The 17,500-nt window shown below is 39.6% G+C and overlaps 4 protein-coding genes across 5 annotated transcripts in view; 2 read left to right on the top strand and 2 right to left on the bottom strand.

Annotated features, from left to right (window-relative positions):
* The window catches only part of LOC113807102 (phosphatidate cytidylyltransferase, mitochondrial), a 20,234-nt gene extending 14,988 nt beyond the window's left edge, over positions 1–5,246 (bottom strand). Inside the window, exon 1 of the mRNA XM_027358275.2 lies at positions 5,080–5,246. Within this exon, the coding sequence (XP_027214076.1) occupies positions 5,080–5,187 (108 nt within the window). The 5' untranslated portion in view covers positions 5,188–5,246. The remainder of the gene's footprint in view (positions 1–5,079) is intronic.
* Positions 1,734–8,117, bottom strand: LOC113807103 (DNA repair protein SWI5 homolog). Its single transcript, XM_070125586.1, has 2 exons — positions 7,977–8,117; positions 1,734–2,919 (listed from the first exon to the last, which is right to left on the bottom strand). The coding sequence occupies exon 2, from the start codon at positions 2,727–2,729 to the stop codon at positions 2,145–2,147; it is 585 nt and encodes a 194-aa protein (XP_069981687.1). The 5' UTR covers positions 2,730–2,919; positions 7,977–8,117; the 3' UTR covers positions 1,734–2,144.
* On the top strand, positions 5,865–11,915 carry LOC113807105 (filamin A-interacting protein 1-like). 2 transcript variants are annotated; one of them, XM_027358278.2, is made up of 6 exons: positions 5,865–6,353; positions 9,216–9,324; positions 9,592–9,736; positions 10,537–10,603; positions 11,265–11,404; positions 11,531–11,915. In XM_027358278.2, exons 1-6 carry the CDS (start codon positions 6,336–6,338, stop codon positions 11,634–11,636), a joined length of 585 nt encoding a protein of 194 aa, XP_027214079.1. In that variant the 5' UTR covers positions 5,865–6,335; the 3' UTR covers positions 11,637–11,915. The 2 variants fall into 2 exon arrangements, with proteins under 2 accessions (XP_027214079.1, XP_027214078.1); XM_027358277.2 differs by lacking the exon at positions 5,865–6,353 and adding an exon at positions 8,314–8,514.
* A 2,253-nt stretch (positions 11,916–14,168) lies between these two features.
* Positions 14,169–17,500, top strand: part of LOC113807100 (uncharacterized) — a gene marked incomplete at its 3' end in the record, with an annotated part of 18,148 nt that continues 14,816 nt past the window's right edge. Inside the window, 1 exon segment of the mRNA XM_027358269.2 lies at positions 14,169–14,253.

The raw sequence follows: 17,500 nt of genomic DNA, 5'->3' as shown, positions 1-17,500 counted from the left end.
GTGAATCTGGATTGCTCTGGCCTCTGATGCCTTAGTAGATGGTCTCTGATACGCCTCAGAAGGATGCAGGCATGAACCTTGCCTGTTACACTGAGCAGTGTGATGCCGCGGTGATTGCTGCAATCCATTCAGTCCCCCTTCCCCTTCCAGAGAGGGATGACCACACCCCTCAACAGGTCAGAGGGAACGGTACCAGACTGCCAGATGGCAGCCAGGACAGCATGCAATCCCCGCACCATAGGTTCACCACCAGCCTTTAACAGTTCAGCTGGGATGCCTGCTTTACCACTCTTCAGCTTGGAGATCGCCTCCCTAACCTCAGCTAGGGAGGGAGGGTCCTCGCTAATGGGTGGGTCCGGCAGCAGAATCACAGCACTACCCACATCCAAGTTAACTGTTGGAGGGTCAACCTGATACAACTGCTCAAAGTACTCAGCCCAACGCTCCCTCACTGCAACAGGATCTGAGACGATCTGGCCACCCACTAAGCGAACTGCAGTCACCTGTGAAGAGGGCTTGGAGTTCAGTTTTCTCAGGGCTTGGTATGCAGGACAAAGGTCATTTACTAAGAAATGGCCTTCGACCTCCTCAGCAAGATTCCTAATAAACTGTTCCTTGTCCTTTCTTAACAGAGACCGAGTTCTGCACACCTGAGAACGGTGCAAATCCATATCCCCTGCCAGACGAGCCGCACGGCAAGCATCAGTGGCTTCCAGTGTCTCCTGAGAGATTGAATTCTGTCTTGCTCTCGGGCATTCTCCAATCGAATCTTGGGCTGCATCAAGCGTTTCACGCTTGAAGGTGTCCCACAGAAGTACAGGGTCCTTCAGATTGTCAAGCGCTGTGAGCCGATCAGAGATTGTGTCAGCAAACCTCGGGGCACACTCCCTCTCTTTCAGCCTGTCCAGATGAAACACCCTAGGGTGATCATTGGGCCGCTGGGGAGTTTTGAAGTGTACCCAGAGGGTAGCCACAACCAATCTATGGTCAGTACCACAGAACTCAGCCCTCCTATACACCCTGCAGTTCTGGAGGATCCTCCAACAAGTGCTAACGAGAATGTGGTCGATCTCCTTGGCTGCATTACCCACATCGCTGTACCATGTCCAACGATGTGGGTCTGGGCGCTGGTAGCAGGAGCCAGAAATCCTCAATTTCTGGGATCTAGCAAAATCCCGGAAAAGGAGGGAATTCTCACTGCCAGTATCAACTCCCGAACCATGAGGACCGACTGACATCTCATAGCCAGCTCGATCGCAGCCAGATACTGCATTGAAGTCACCCAGAACAATACAAATATCTCGCCGGGGACAACTGTCTGCCACGGATGCAAGTTTGGCGTATAACATCTCTTTCACGTCAAGTTTACAAACATCGGTAGGAGCATACACAGCAATAAGAGACATGAAGCCCAAAGACAGCTTCAGTCTCATTGCCATTATATATATATATATATATATATATATATATATATATATATATATATATATATATATATATATATATATATATACGCTATACAAAGATTGAGACAGATTCACAAGAAATATATATTCACATTTTTAAACTATGATACTGTCTCATGGTTATATTTGACCAAATGATCAGGCTTTAAATTAATTCACTCCATTTTTTTTTTTCCTTTTTTATCTATATATCTAACAACTGGAAAGTGAAATTCAATTTGTTTTGTTATATTAACATCATAGACTGACTGGGTCAATAAAACAACATTTAGAGAAGAAAGTTAACTTCATATTCATTATAAAATTACAAAGAAACACACTTCTTATCTAGTTCTAGTATACTTTAGGACAAAATATATGGTATAATTTCTATTTGCATGGGAAAATAGAAAAAGAAAGACAAAAATACAGAAAAACTGTGAAAGAACTGACACAATCTACTATGCTAATGTTACCATATACATTATGCAGAATCACATATTCTTTTTCTTTATATACTTTCCTTTGCTGTAAACTGAAAGAATTTATCATTCAAAATCTCTTGTCACATCAAACTAAATTATATCTAACTTTAAACTGCAATACACTGAATGATATTTTTAATATTGTTCATTTTGTTCATGTTTCACCATATAGCCATTCTTGGCAAAAAAATACATGGCTATCAGGTTTACACATTTATTCAGAACTGGATATCTCATATTTTTCATGCATTTCTTTCACTGTAACCCCCTCCAGTTCTGCTAATCTACCCATGACCAACTGAGCAGCATCCTTAATTTCATTGTAGCGATGTAGATTCTCTATATGTACTTGTAGTTCTTCAGTCTTCAGCCCTTGTTCTTCAAGGGAAGTAATTTCATTATCCAATTCTAATTCTTGCTTCTTAAGGGCAGCCAGTTGCTCATCCAGTGAGCCTTGTGCTTGATCTTGCCCTATGTTCCTGCTTGGGCTTCGGAATGGTGCACTGAAACCCTGCAGGGATGTTCTTCTGGCTATGTGTGATTTTGATAATGCATGTCTCTTTGGAGTTACGTTGGCTGATCCTCTTCCTCCTTTAGTTTGCATTTGGGAATTCTCTTTCAATTCCAAGGCACTGCAAGATGTCTTCAGGTCTTTGGAGGAATCTTCTGGCAATATCTGATGATTTGGATTGGATTCTGAGGACACATTTCCTCTAAATGGACTTTTAAAGGCCTGTCGCACACGGGAACCCCCTGGTGTATTTAATCCCCCATTTGCATTCTTCATATAAAATGACATAATTAAGTCTGCACTGCAATCACTTCTCCTGACCTAATCACTACTATATTTTCTATTAGTATGCTTTCCAACAATTATTTGTACTGATTCCTAAACATCAACGATTTTTCTTTCTTTTACTATTTCCTGATGATGAATCCTCTACTCCAGAACTTAGCTTGATATTATGCCCTCAGCTGCATTCTGTCAACTGTAAAATGGGGGGAAAAAACTCATCAGTCCTTATGAATTTTGAATATTCACTGCAATAAGAATCAAACTACTAATTAAAGATATAATCCAATGTTGACATATAAATCAAAGAATGATGAAGTATGCAATAACTGTGAATTTTTTCTCCCAAATGTTTATGTACTTTGTGCTGTATGCAAGAAATATCTTGCATACAAACCAAACTTACATGTATACAGCTGGATCATTGGATCATATGCATATGATCCAAGAACTGTTAAAATTCAATATCAAAATGTTAATTTTTCAATTAAAAAAGTGAAATTCATCAAATATATGTAATCCTGTTCATTAGCCCAATATCTCTGTTAATAAAAACACAACTTCTTTTATAAATCAGCTAATGTAATGACTGTGAACAGGACACACTATTTTAAAGTTTTCATTTATAGCTATCTATCATCAAGTTTAAGTCTCTTGAGTTTTTGCATTCATGTCTGGCCATAAAGCTAATATAGGTCATACAAAGTAAGTCTGGTCTAACAAATCACATATAATATACATTTTCACTAAGTATCATCAATCCTTGATCAAAGAATAACATAAATAAAACATGATCATGGTAAACGGTCCTGTTCTGATACAGCAGTTTAGTCTGCAGAAACCAAATACTCTGACGATATTGGCTTGGCAGTGCATTACTAATGTGTTAGGCTTGAAACTAGGCCATCACGTCACAGCGTTTTCAGTCAATATAATCATATATATATATATAAAAGAAAAAGTTTTGTTTTAAAAGCCACGACAAGTATCTTCCCAAAATCATCGCGATACATTGTGCAGTACTATTGTGTAAAATTACCATCACTTGGAGTTGGGAACAGTTTCTGATGATTGTGTCAATACTGTAAAGAGTGTCTGAAAAGTGTTATTGGCTCTTCCTATTGTGCTTATCTATTTGCTCTGTAGACTGTTACTGTTAGATGATGCTAACAGACATTAATTGGAGTTTACTGATATTAAATTTGATAGGTTATAAGGTGCAGACCTATTCTAGGAACTTACTCAGAGGACACTACATAAAACAGTCACATCTAATAATATTAGTATCATCAAACACACATTTAACATTAAAATTCTGGAATGACTCATTAATTAACCTTAAGAAAAAAGATCTAGGTCTCAACCAACATAATTACACAAACAGAATAAACTAATTTTGGTATTATTGGAAATGCAAGTCCCATATCTAAATTAAAGAATCTGAGGTTACCAAGTACAAGAACACATTATTCTATGAAAGTTTTCTTCTATGCCATTTTCTCCGCAAATTAACAATAACAGTATTAGAATGAATAAAATCCACAATTTCAAGGAGCTACAGTAACCTTACACCTCCAGTGCCGACACAAAATGACACAAAAATTGTTTAGCGCGGCTGAAAATCAGACGGACTTGTAGCAGATGACGAATGAGAGAAATCAAAGGAGCCAATTAGATTCATAAGTCAGTGTGACGTGAACATAGACACTCAATAGAACCAATCGGATATAGAATAGCTCATCACGTGACAATAGAAGCTGTGCCGAGGAGAAGGCAATTGGAATCCAAAAGTGTGTAGGGTATGAGAATAATTACTTGGACTTCATCGTGAAATATTACCGAAACAATGATGCAAGCTTATTATACCTGCAAAATCACAGTGTACTTCCAGTGGAAGCACTGAGCCCACACTGTAAGACACTGTGTCATTACACAAAAGTCAGACACCAGTAGTCCACCACCAGTTCTTTGTCGAGACCGCAAATCTGTACCCTCCACTGTCTGAATAAGGAATGGCAGATGGCGACCGCAATTCCTGCCAACAACAACCTAGATGACCCCCATGATCCCAGTGGCCCACAGCCTGGCCCAATTGGAGTTAAAGCTTGAAGTAAGATATGGTTACAACTGTTCCTGGGTCTGACCTCCCTCCTGCTAGAAATGCATCCCCACCCCCTGGTAGGGGGTGGGGATGCATTTCCAAATTTACCCTTATTACATATTGTGTATAATGATTTCACTGCTGCATGTCAATATCAGAAACTGACTTCTAAAGCTAAACATTTCCCACCACTGAGCCTGTGTTTGTCTGTTGACTTTTTGCCAGATTAAACATTTTTTGGCTTTTGACACTCACCCTAACACTCTTGTGTCCGATTTGCTTGAAGACACCCGATCCATAGGCAAAGGCAAGACTGTACCCTTTAGGAAATATCTGTAAAATTCTATGATAATGGGTTCCCATAATCCAATTCGCAACCCGCGCGACGGTCCCGACAAAATGTAAACACAGCTGATTCTCTCCATTCAAGTTTGACAAAATATTTGATTTTGAGAAATTGAAAGATAAGAAATCACATATTTCTTATTTTCCAAAAACTTAAGTATAAATTGAATCTTGTGTCAATATACTATGTATAAACACTAAATCACTCTCTCTTTATTTATATATATGGGATACATTCGAGTCGAAGGAATAAACATACTCAATACACACACACACACACACACACACACACACACACACACACACACACACACACACACACACAAACACAAACACACACACACGCGCGCGCGCGCACGCGCATTAAAACAACTATGTAAGAATACACACGCACGCATACGCATATAAATAAATAAATAAATAAATAAATAAATAAATGAATAAATAAATAAATATATGTGTGTGTGTATCTATATGTTTCTATATGTGTTTATATATGTATGTATGTGTATATATATATATATATAAATATATATATATATATATATATATATATATATATATATATATATATATATATATATACATATATATCATCATTAGGAGCTAACGCCGACGGGGGTGCATAGCCGCGTCCACCTTTTGGGATCCCTCATGGCAAGTCGCCAGGCAGGGACCTGGCTCATCTCGAGCTCCTTCCGACAGGTTTGATCGATCTGCACAAGCCACGACCTCCTAGGTCGTCCCACTGGCCTCCTCCACCCAGGGTTGCCTCTTACAGAGACAGCCTGATGAGCAGGATCAGCCTGTGGAAAGCGAGCCTGGTGGCCATATAGCCTGAGTTGGCGATCCCGGATTGTGCAGGTAACAGGTCCTGTGCCAGTCTCACGGTGTAACCGTTGGTTAGACACATGGTCCCGTCAACAGTACCCCATGATCCGGCGCAAGGACCTATTACAAAAGGTATCAAGACGAGACTCCAGGGCACTGGATAATGTCCAGGTTTCACTACTGTAGAGCAAAACTGGCATTATCAGGGCCCTGAAAACCCGTAGCTTGGTCCTTCTGCACAGGTACCGGCATCTCCAAATACTCTTGTCGAGAGTTCATGACCTCTACTGCCAGGCCAATCCGTCTGCTGACTTCCTCTTTGACAGCCCAGAGTTATGAACTGCACTACCAAGGTATGTAAAACTCTCTGTGACTTCAATGTCCTCGCCTCAAGCAGGTACCGACCGAACAGGTTCTCCTAGCAAGTCCCCAAAGTCCTGGATCTTGGTCTTGGTCCAGGAGACCTCTAGACCCAAGGGCTTCGTTTCATTACTAAATGCATCGAGAGCCGTCACTAGGGTTTCCAAAGACTCAGATAGAATAGCAACATCGTCGGCAAAGTCAAGGTCTGTAACCTTAATGTTGACCAGTGATATATATATATTGTGGACCTTTTCATATAAATGAAAAGGTCCACAAAATGCTAGGACTGATTGCCAGCATGAAGAGGGCATTCGTGTATGTGGACGAAGATATGTGCCATTTTTTTCGGTGGCAATTATTAGGCTTTGGTCAGACGAGCGATTTTAGTGGCCCGACTGCTAGAAGCGCGCCTACTGACTCAGTGAATGTTTACACACGGCGCTTACAGTGGCCCGACTTGTCTCTCCCCCTCTTGGCTGGGGGAAGCGGAAGCTACTGTCGCTTGTCTGTACCTCGAGTGGCTGAGCAGTCGGGTGACTGTGAGGGAGATCTTAAGTTGCGCCACAGGCCAGCCACAAGCCACTACGTGTGTGCTCCTATTCACTTCCATTGACCTGACAGGTGCGCTTCTAGCAGTCGCGCCACTAAAGTCGCTCATCTGAACAGGGTCTCATTGGTCGAATCCCACCCACTCCAGCCAATGAGTCGCGCCATCACCATAAAAACGCAATGGCTGTCGCCATATATGTGCAGCTGCATAGCAACACATGTACCTCGAGTGCTGAGCAGTCTCGGGACGGTGAGGGAGATCCAGAGTCGCGCCACAGGCCAGCCACAAACCAATACGTGTGCACTCTTATTCACATCCATTAACCTGGCAGTAGCGCTTCTAGAAGTCACGCCACTAAAGTTTCCCAACAGAATTGAAGCATTTAACAGTCTTCCCAAAAACGTAGTGTGTGCCAAAAATGTGCATCAATTATAAAAGTTAAAAGACAATTTTAATATAGCAGACGAGACCTCCTGAACTTGGCTCTTCTGCATTTAAATAACTAGGTAAAAACAGTGCAGAGGTCTGGTGATGCCTGGGGCCAACCCATTGATTGTATGCCTCAAGACTCCTAGTATTGAGAAATATTATGAGAAAATGAAGTATTTTGAATGAGTAAACCGATGAAACAGCAGATAAACACTTTATCTGATTTAAATGTTTCAATACCACTATCTTATTTCTCTCTCTAATTGGATGCCCTCCCCATTTGGATGCCCGGAGCCACCACCCGTCGGCGCCCCCCTCAGCACACCACTGCCTTAATTAATAAAAGATGGGTACTTGGAAAATGCTTGAAATTAAAGGGATGGGTTTCTCACACGAACCAAACTCATTTCTTGTTTTCATTTTGGACCGTATAATAGTGGCACTGGCAGTGTAACAGTATAATACAGCTTATAGTAATTATGAAAATAAAGCAGCAAGAAAGATCAATCTAACATCCACGACAACGATAGCACTTAGGAGCTATTATTCCCAAAAATTCCTCTGTAAAGTTTGAAACGCTGACATTCTATCATTTCAGCAATGTATGTAAAATCAAACAAACAAGCAGGCTTACCAATCTATGGCATTTATTATTCTGTCAAACTATTTGAATTTATTAGCTTGGACAATTCCTGTGCAATATTTCACATAACACCACAGTATACTATATACTACACTTTAGATTTAAACAAGCACTTTAGTCACGTGAAAGTTATGAAATTTAACTGCTGAAAATTTAAACTAAAAGAAAACGGCTCAACTGCTGTCAAAATATTGAGATTTTCATTATACAAAAAGTTGAACAGAACAAAATCAATAAATAGAAAAAAAAACAAGAGTATAAGTTTTGATGAAACCTTAGATACCTAAAGATGAATAAAAACGTGCACAATAAAATGTTTTACGCGGTATTCACTCAGTCAATTTCCGCTGTCATATACGTTAGTTCACTTCGCTCCAGAATCCCGACAGTACCACTAGTTATTACCAATTGGACATTCAGTTCTTTGAAAGTAACAATTATGCCAGAGAATAAACCAACACCGCCTTCTGTTCGCATGGATGAATTTCAGAATACTGTGAGCGATTATGGGACAGAATTAGCAGGTGTTGTGAGTATTTTAGTTCGTTTTCCCTCGTGGTGTGGAATTTTAATTTTTTTTTATCCATACCTTATAATGGTGATTGTCGAACTAGTCTTTATCCTACTTTGTATTTGTGTACATATGGTAGATGAAGTGACCAGTTATTTGACTTATTTTGCCGCTTGTAGGCCTACATTTTATTTTTAGAGGTATCATTTGTTTATAAATTTAAGCCAAATTATTGACAGTCATACTTGTATGACTTATGTTTACTGTCAACGCATCTGCCCACCGCCCATGATGATTATGAAATATTTATTATCGTTACTGTCTTATTTCTCGAGGGTGCCTAAAGCTTTTGCGATATGTAAAGTGTGGTATTCCGTAAACAACCATTTTTTTTAATATATTCAGTAATTACTTGTGATTCTTACTAGAGATACTAAAAAGAAATGTGAATAAACCTATAGTGATTAAAGATTCATCTCACTAATCTGATAATGTAAAGATTGTTAAACAGCGTTTGGCTAATACAAGCTAGGAGTTTGTTATCAACAAATAATGAAAACTTAATATGCTTAGTCTGATTATGGAAATGATTTACATAATTGACATAATTTACATGAGGCAACAATCAACAGTGGAATCCTACTTTGATTTTAATCGGTGCACTATAGAGTTTGAAAGTGAATACGAACTCAAAACTACTGGATTATATAATTTTTCAGAAGCGACAGGTAAAAGCAGCTGTGACTCGACAGAATGAATTACAGGCAACATTAGAAAAGCAGAGAGCCATGACTTCTGAGCTGAATGCTGAACTACATTCACTTCGAGGTTGGACTAAAGTACACATTTTCAATAGCCTTTGTTTTTGAGTATTTCGCATTAAAGTGTTTTCGGGGTATCAGTAATTACTGTTTTTTTGTACATGTAGTTTTAAAGATTACATCTATTACTCACAGACATTTTACATTCACTCATAAAATCTAAATATAACTTAAATCATACTTAGTACAATTTATAATTCAGTCGGAAGCTTGAACTATTTAGAATAAGATATATGCTTATTAAAGAAAACCATCATCAAAAATGTTTTCCCAGGCAAAGACTTGGAAGAAAAGGAGCGCGAGAAGTTCCACCTGGAGACTGTGAAGGAACTCAACCAACAGCTGAAAGCCCACAAGACTCAGCTCGATTCCATTCGTGCTCTCACCGCTTCCAACCGAGAGCACATCACGCACGAGGTGTAAGTATCCCGCATTTCCTCTCGTATCCTTGAGATCACGCACGAGGTGTAAGTACCCCGCATTTCTTCTCGTATCCTTGAGTTCCATTCTTTCTTTGGACCATGTGTTTGCGCTCGATAGATAGGACTTGATGACAATTAGTAGTAGTGGTTCTTTAACGGCGACGGAGAGGGGAAGAGAATTCCCAGAAAGCCCGAGATGGCTTTAATGAAAATACATTTTATCCAGCATGGCCATTCTACCTTGCCAATGAGATCATGACATTCATCAGACCAGTACCATCTTGTATGGATGGCATATCGCGTAATTTAGCACCTTGCACAGAGAACATGCAAAAAGAAAAAACTCACCCTCACTCGTTGCACATGTCATTTTGTAATTCAGATGTGAACAAGATAGACTGAGTAAAATTGTTTCGGCAGAGCGAATGACGTGCGCACTTTTGAGAGCAAAATATTTTCATCCGCCATACATATAATTTTTCTCAGACCCTAGTCTCTTGTACTTCCCTCGATTGTAACACGAATAAAATCTGCGGAAGAATACCCTGAATTCATATGATCGAGAATCTTTTTATAATGATAACAAAATTCTGTACCCAAGAGTTGCATAATAAAGACAGGAACTTCTACGAAGGATTATGGCGATCTACCAAACCATTGCCAAATATCAAATGTCCGCGTTAAACTATGCAGACAGTGTGAGCCTTAAATGATATTGAAATGCTTTGTCCTTCAAACTACTGCATTTTTGTGTATAAAAACTAATAATAAATTAACATGTTTCATATCCATTTCAGTTCTGAATACGAGTGCAAGAGCAGAGATCTCGTCAGAAGCTTTCAGTCTTTGCAACTTTTGGATAAGGTAGGAAAAACATAAAGATGTTCGTAGATAAATAAACGTAATGAACGGGTGTAATGAGGGAGGTCAATCAACTCCGAAAGGTGGCATTAGTTAGAATCTAGAGTCAATTCTATGGTTTATAAAATCGTAGGCATTACATTTGATTGATATTTTTTTTTCTTGTTTTAGGGTAGTAATTGACAAATTCTGCCAAATGATTCGGAATTCTTTTGTTCTTACTGACCCCCCCCCCCATACGCAGATTATTTTTAGAAAACATAAATTCCTACCCTTTTGTGTTGCGTTATGTTGCGTTAAGTGTTTATCCAATATACAGTATTAAAGGTTTCTACAAGTTCTCTTGACTCTCATTGTCACAGGTAGAAAGAACCAATATTATCAGTGCTTCATTATGTTCATTTTTACTTGATGTTTTGATTTTTCTTGCCTGTTCTGTTTGCTGATTTTGTGGATTCATTATCGTATATCGGTTCATGAATCATAATTACTTTGAATGATTGTAACTGAACATCTCTGAGACACCTGATAATACGTTTCCGGTCTCATCGCACTGCATGTAAGATATGTAGACATACTCCTCTAGTCCTCCAATAAACTTTTCACCATAATGTAAAAAACCGCATCGCCATCATTTAATATCTAATACTCTTTTTGAGCTTAGGATGAGGAAGCGCCCGCTGAGATCCTGACGGAGGAATACGCGAAAGAACTACAGGAAGTAATAGAGCTGGAGAAACTTGCTGAGAATCTATCACGTACTCCCGGCTTAGACCTTCCTTTTGATTACTTACGTGACTTGCTGTAAGTACATTTTTTCTATAAAATTGCAAGTTTATAACAAATATTAAGATATTAATTGTGTGAATGCGTGTTAATTAGTTGTGTAAGTTATGGATATAATCGTCAATGCCATTTATATAATTGCAGACGAGAAGTGAACGTGAAGATCGGACACACCGAGGAAGAGAATAAATCCTTGCAAGAAGAGATGTCAGGTCATCAGGAAACTTACCAGAAGTTACAAGACGCCTAGTTAAAGTCATCACAGAGTGAATGGCTTCAGTTATCTCGCCTGTTGTAGAAAGGAAGAGTCCTCTTATGTTTTCTGTTAAAGCCTGGAATAATGAAGATGATTTTGTTGCTTTATATGAAAGATTTACTCTTTTAATTTCTCGTATCCTGTACGTTGAAATCTGACGAAAAAAAATATATATTTACAGTTTTGAGTTTGTTTAAACATAGAGCAGGTTTATAATCAGAGTTTTCGAAAAATTGTGATTTGTATCGGACATCAATAAACAGAATTGCTGTGTCTTCAGCTATACGCACATTGCAGTACACACTTTACAGCCGAGAGCTATAAGTACTGGCACTATATTTTCAAGGATTTTTTTTTTGCCTAATGACCTGTATGTGTACAAGTAATCCACATAAGGTGTAGGCTAATGTTTTTAGTTGTTTACGTTGCAAAATAAGTATATTAATCCAGCTCTACATGTTTCAGTTACTATATCCTCGTTAGTGGTGATACATTAAATCAAGTGGCTAGTTTAAAATTTAATCAGAAAAGTTCTTTTCAATCCGAAGTTTAACCTTGGGTCCTAAATTATGCAAGACGGGCCTTCGGTAAGTTCTTCGGCATCCTCTGCTCCCCAGGGTTCCAACATGTTTCTCTGATGGTCCTTTAGTTATCTTGGAATCGTGCGATGTATTCTGTCCATCTGTTTCCCCTTTATTAATGTGTGGATGCCACTGACATTCATTTACTGTGATGCAAATGCTGTGCTTGGAGTCTGCATGGAGAGGCCCATGGCATACATATTTTGTGTTGGACAACTGTAAGCATCCCAGCGTGCTGGGCGTTTGTTTATGTCAAGTTTGATAATATATTAATTCAGCAGCTTTCTTTTGACAGCCATGCCTTCCGACATCTGATGCAATTCTTCCATTGAAATTTGGAGTATAAACTATCCTGCCAAATGTAAACAACCTGATTAGCAGAATGGAGGGAAGAATAAAATGGGGGTGGGTAATTTTGCCTCAAAATATGCTGGTTACTATAGTGATGTGGTTTCCCAACAGTTAAGGACTTTGCCGTCAGTGATGGATTCGTTAAACAGCTTTACCAACATCTTCCGACATCCTTCGAAGTCCAACAAGTCTGGTGCTAGGAAAGGAGAATATGTAAATGTGGGTTTGGAGACATTACTGAAATTCTTCGGTATCAGACCTCAATACCAGCCGTCTAGAGGTCTAATGCCGTAGAATTTAATTTAGAACTCTTCGTACCTGTAGACTATGCTGTCGGGGCCGTGTGCTATCCGACGGACACTGCTTTTTCCCTTTATAAATTTTCATTGTTTATAGCTGTTATCCTTTCTCATAGTCGTTAATTCTAACTTCCTTCTGACATCACATGGCTTTTAAAGATTGCGGTGCAGTTTGTGTGTTGTAGTCATGTCCCTGCTCTTTCCTTCTCATCGCATTTCTTTTGTCACCATGCTTTCACGATCTTGATCTATTTCAAAGTTTCCAGTGTTGGCTAACTTGATGCTGTTAGAGCAGTTATGTACAATAGGAGACTATCTGATGATCTGTTAGTCAATAAAAGCTGGAGCAGGGGCTGGGTACACTTACCCCCTAAGACTCTGGTTGCACCGCTCAAGGTTTGGCTTGTCCCCCCTCCCCCAGGGGCATATATTTTTTCACTAAATTACTCGTATAGATCCGGTTATAGCTTAAAAACATCCCTAGATAGCTAATTTTCAAAGTTTTTGTTCACTTCACTCACCTACCCACCTTAGCTCTCTCCCATGGAAAAGCTGAAATTACGCCCCTGGGCTGGAATTCTTTCAACTTGTCGATAGCACCTCGTGTTCGTAAATCTTCAGCCGATACCTTTAGGCAGAGTTAGCAGGAGATTTTCCTCTGGTATTACGTTCACGGATACTGAACGAGCATATGCAGGACTACTTTGCATAGCCCAACCCAACTTAAACACTGAAGTCGCCCAAAATATCTTGTGGACCAAGTTGTTGCTGACGAGAGAGAGAGGAAGAAAGAATGAAAGAGAGAGAGAGAGAGAGAGAGAGAGAAAGAAAGAAAGAAAGAAAGAAAGAAAGAGAGAGAGAGAGAGAGAGAGAGAGAGAGAGAGAGAGAGAGAGAGAGAGAGAGAGAGAGAGAGAGAGAGAGAGAGAGAGAGAGAGAGAAAGGAAGGAAAAAGAAAAAGAGAGAGTGAGTTCATATATATATATATATATATATATATATATATATATATATATATATATATATATATATATATGTGTGTGTGTGTGTGTGTGTGTGTGTGTGTGTGTGTGTCGCATGCATGCGTGTCTTTTTGTGTGTATTCAAATAGTTTACGGTAATTATTAGCCACCATATTGTGTGTTACCACGAAAAGATACTAAAACATGACAGTAGTTAGCAAATATCAGGAGACAAAAAACATTTAAGAACTATTTGAAATAAATGCGATAATTTAATCACAAGGATGAAACTAAATTTACACTTTTGTCGTTCTATGTAATATGACATAACCCGTATTTATTATAAACGCTGATATCAGCTGTTTAGTGTAAACAATACCGCATGGAATAGCCTGGGTCTGTGCACTTTAGATCTTCCGGGTAAAATTCGGTTACTCTAATATTACAGTAACAATGTATAATGCAGTGACAGTGTCGCAAAATTGTTAACTGAGTATTGATTTAATAGGATATATTGCTGTTTTAATATGAAATGAATATGGTCGGTACAAGAGCCGATTGAGATTTATTTCCTCTTTGAGGAGATTTAGAAAAAATGTTGCAAATGTATTATGAACAGAGCAGTCTATGTCAATTTTAATTATTATACCAAGAATAACCAGAATACCTTATGAACAAGCATTTTCTTGTGATGGTTAAATTAACCTGTGTGATGTCATGTAGCAAAGCAAATATTCTTATAGTGTACTATAATATACTGTAATATAAGAATAGTAGAGTTTTTGGTATATGTTACCGAGAATGACGTTCAGAGATAGGAGGAAATGGACACTGCTGTGGTATGGAGCACAAGAAATACAGTAAATAGCAACATAGGTACAGCTGCAGCAGCCTCGTGAAATTACGAAAATATTTGCTGTCCACAACACCCTCACACAGCCAGAGTTCTCAATGTTCGTTTTCTATAAGTTGGCAGAAAGTGCTAATAAATGGGGGTACAGAGGGGGGGGGGGCTTGCTCCCTTGTCTAGGGAATAAATAGAAGGTAGGAAAGGTGTATGATACCCTGATTTGGGGATTTAGTCTGGGGGGTGCATTGCTCTCATTAACAATTACCAAGTTTTTTGTATTTTTTCTTTGGTATCCTACTGAACTTTTTATTGGTTTAGTAAATTTTCAGAACACCTTCACATGACTGATTATGATGATATAGGTACTCATGGATTCTTCTCACCCTTTGCTACCAATACACAGAACATTTATCTCAGAACCTCAATGAACCCACACATTCTTGGCCTCAATAACAGAGAAAGCCATGAGATGTACCAGAGATATTGCAGGGTAAAATTAAAATAATATGCCATAAAGATGTCACTATATTATGATACTCAGAAGTATACTGTCGAATGCATGGGGCTGTGATTCCCCTCCTTAGGGCCAGGTTGGAAAACATGCAAATGCTGGTAGTGACGCTGATCTTTTAATAGTCATCATTTGCAGCTGAGATTGTTTTTGCTCAAAACCAATTTTCTTTCTCGCAGATATTTATATTTTAACACAAAGAAATACAAAGTCCATCCATATTCAAAAGCAAACATGAATAACAATCATTTAATTATTAAGTCACTTCGGAACATTATCAAAAGTGAAAAATTATCGCTGTTGCTTGCTTCATAAATGTCCTGCCCTCGTAAGCTGCAATCCATACATTGCCGTTGCTCACTACTACACATCCACAAAAAACACATTTCCCAGACCCCACAATTCAAAACAAATTCACAGTAGGACCTTCCCAATACCTTGCTTCTTGTTGTCATGGGAGGGCTTAGGAGACGGAGACTGAGGTCCAAGGTAGGGGCCACCTCTACTTTGGGCCTCAGCCCACGCCTCAACTAATTTTGCTTGGTCTTCTCTCCTTTACTCTTCCATATCTTCTTCATCCCCTTCTATCCCATTCCTAAGCTGTGAGAGCCACGTTAAAAGGCTGGCTTTGTGTCAGTCATGAATGGCCATGGGCACGGTATTTTCTTGGGTAACTGCCTAATCCTTACCCCTTATGGGGAACCTGAGGGGTAGACCGTTTCTTTTTCCCATTTTATTCAGGCTCACTATGGCTCCTTAATAGGGGAATTAAGGCTTACCCCTTCACCAACTAGCCTATCTAAATTTGATTTTGATGGTTTTCTGACCCCTTCGCCTCCTTCGATAATGGCTCCGACTACTGATACTAATACCCCTTCTTTGACACATACGAACAACTCTAACCCTTCCAAAACACCCACCCAGGTTATTACTCAACCTGCAGAAAGGACCCCTTCCTCTCTCCCAACATTCTTCTCTCCATCTCTTACTGCACAGTCCACTTTACTGTCTACCCCTTCTTCCCTTATTACTACGCTTCATCCTTATTGTCCCCTCCACCCCAGAATACTCCACTCCATACCGCCCTATCTTCCTCTTGCCCTCGTCCTTCTACAGTCTCTACCTCTGCAAACCTTCTGAGTACTCTCTTTGGTCTAGCCAAGTGGGATCAATTTTTTGTGATTCCCCTATTGCCTCCTATTCTGAGAATACCCTTGTCTTTCAACAGTGCCTCCAGAAACAAGTAGGCAAGGTTACCTTTCGCAGTCGCTCTGATCGTTCATGCCTTGTCACAGTTACATCTGAATCCCAAGCTCGTGCACTATCTACCCTAACTGATCTTACTGGCAAACCCATTCCTGCCGAACCTCACCCCTCTCTCAATACTTGTACTGGAAATATCTCTATTCCCCCAAATGCTAGTCCTATCTATAAAAAGGACTGGTCAGACTGTGAAAATGGCCTACTTACCTGCCTTGATGCAGTGACAGTACAGTATTACACTATTCCTCCCAGAGGCCAGCGTAAGTCACACATCAATATTACCAAGATTAGCTTCCGTAGACATGATCTCCCCCATGAAGTTTATATTGGTGAATTGTCCTACCATGTGCGACCATATTGACCCCTTCCTTTTCAGTGTCAGAAATGTTGACATTTTGGCTACCCAGCCAAACAATGTTGCTCCACAACCCGCTGCCCTGTATGTGCCCAACCTGGTCATAACTGTTCAAATTGCCTTGCTCAGTCACATAGGTGTGCCAATTGTGGAGACTCTCATAATGAGAGAGCGAGAGAGAGAGAGATAAAGGGAGAGAGAGAGAGAGAGATAAAGGGAGAGAGAGAGAGAGAGATAAAGAGAGAGAGAGAGAGAGATAAAGAGAGAGAGAGAGATAAACGGAGAGAGAGAGAGATAAACGGAGAGAGAGAGAGATAAACGGAGAGAGAGAGAGATATACGGTGGGAGAGAGAGAGAAACGGAGGAGAGAGAGAGATAAAGGAAGCAGCGAGAGAGAGAGATAAAGGAGAGAAGAGAGAGATAAAGGGAGAGAGAGAGATAAAGGGAGAGAGAGAGAGATAAATGGAGAGAGAGAGATACAAGGGAGAGAGTTGAGAGATAGATAAGGGAGAAGAAAGAGATAAAGGGAGAGAGAGATAAAGAAAGGAAGAAGACCAAGGGAGAGAGAGATAAAGGGAGAGAGAGAGAGATAAAGGGAGAGAGAGAGAGAGATAAAGGGAGAGAGAGAGAGATAAAAGGGAGAGAGAGAGAGAGAGAGAGAAGAGAGAGAGAGAAGAGGAAGAGAGAG

This window comes from Penaeus vannamei, chromosome 9, assembly GCF_042767895.1.
Source record: "Penaeus vannamei isolate JL-2024 chromosome 9, ASM4276789v1, whole genome shotgun sequence".
Lineage (NCBI taxonomy): Eukaryota > Metazoa > Arthropoda > Malacostraca > Decapoda > Penaeidae > Penaeus > Penaeus vannamei.
This window is presented reverse-complemented; position numbering and strand designations above follow the sequence as displayed.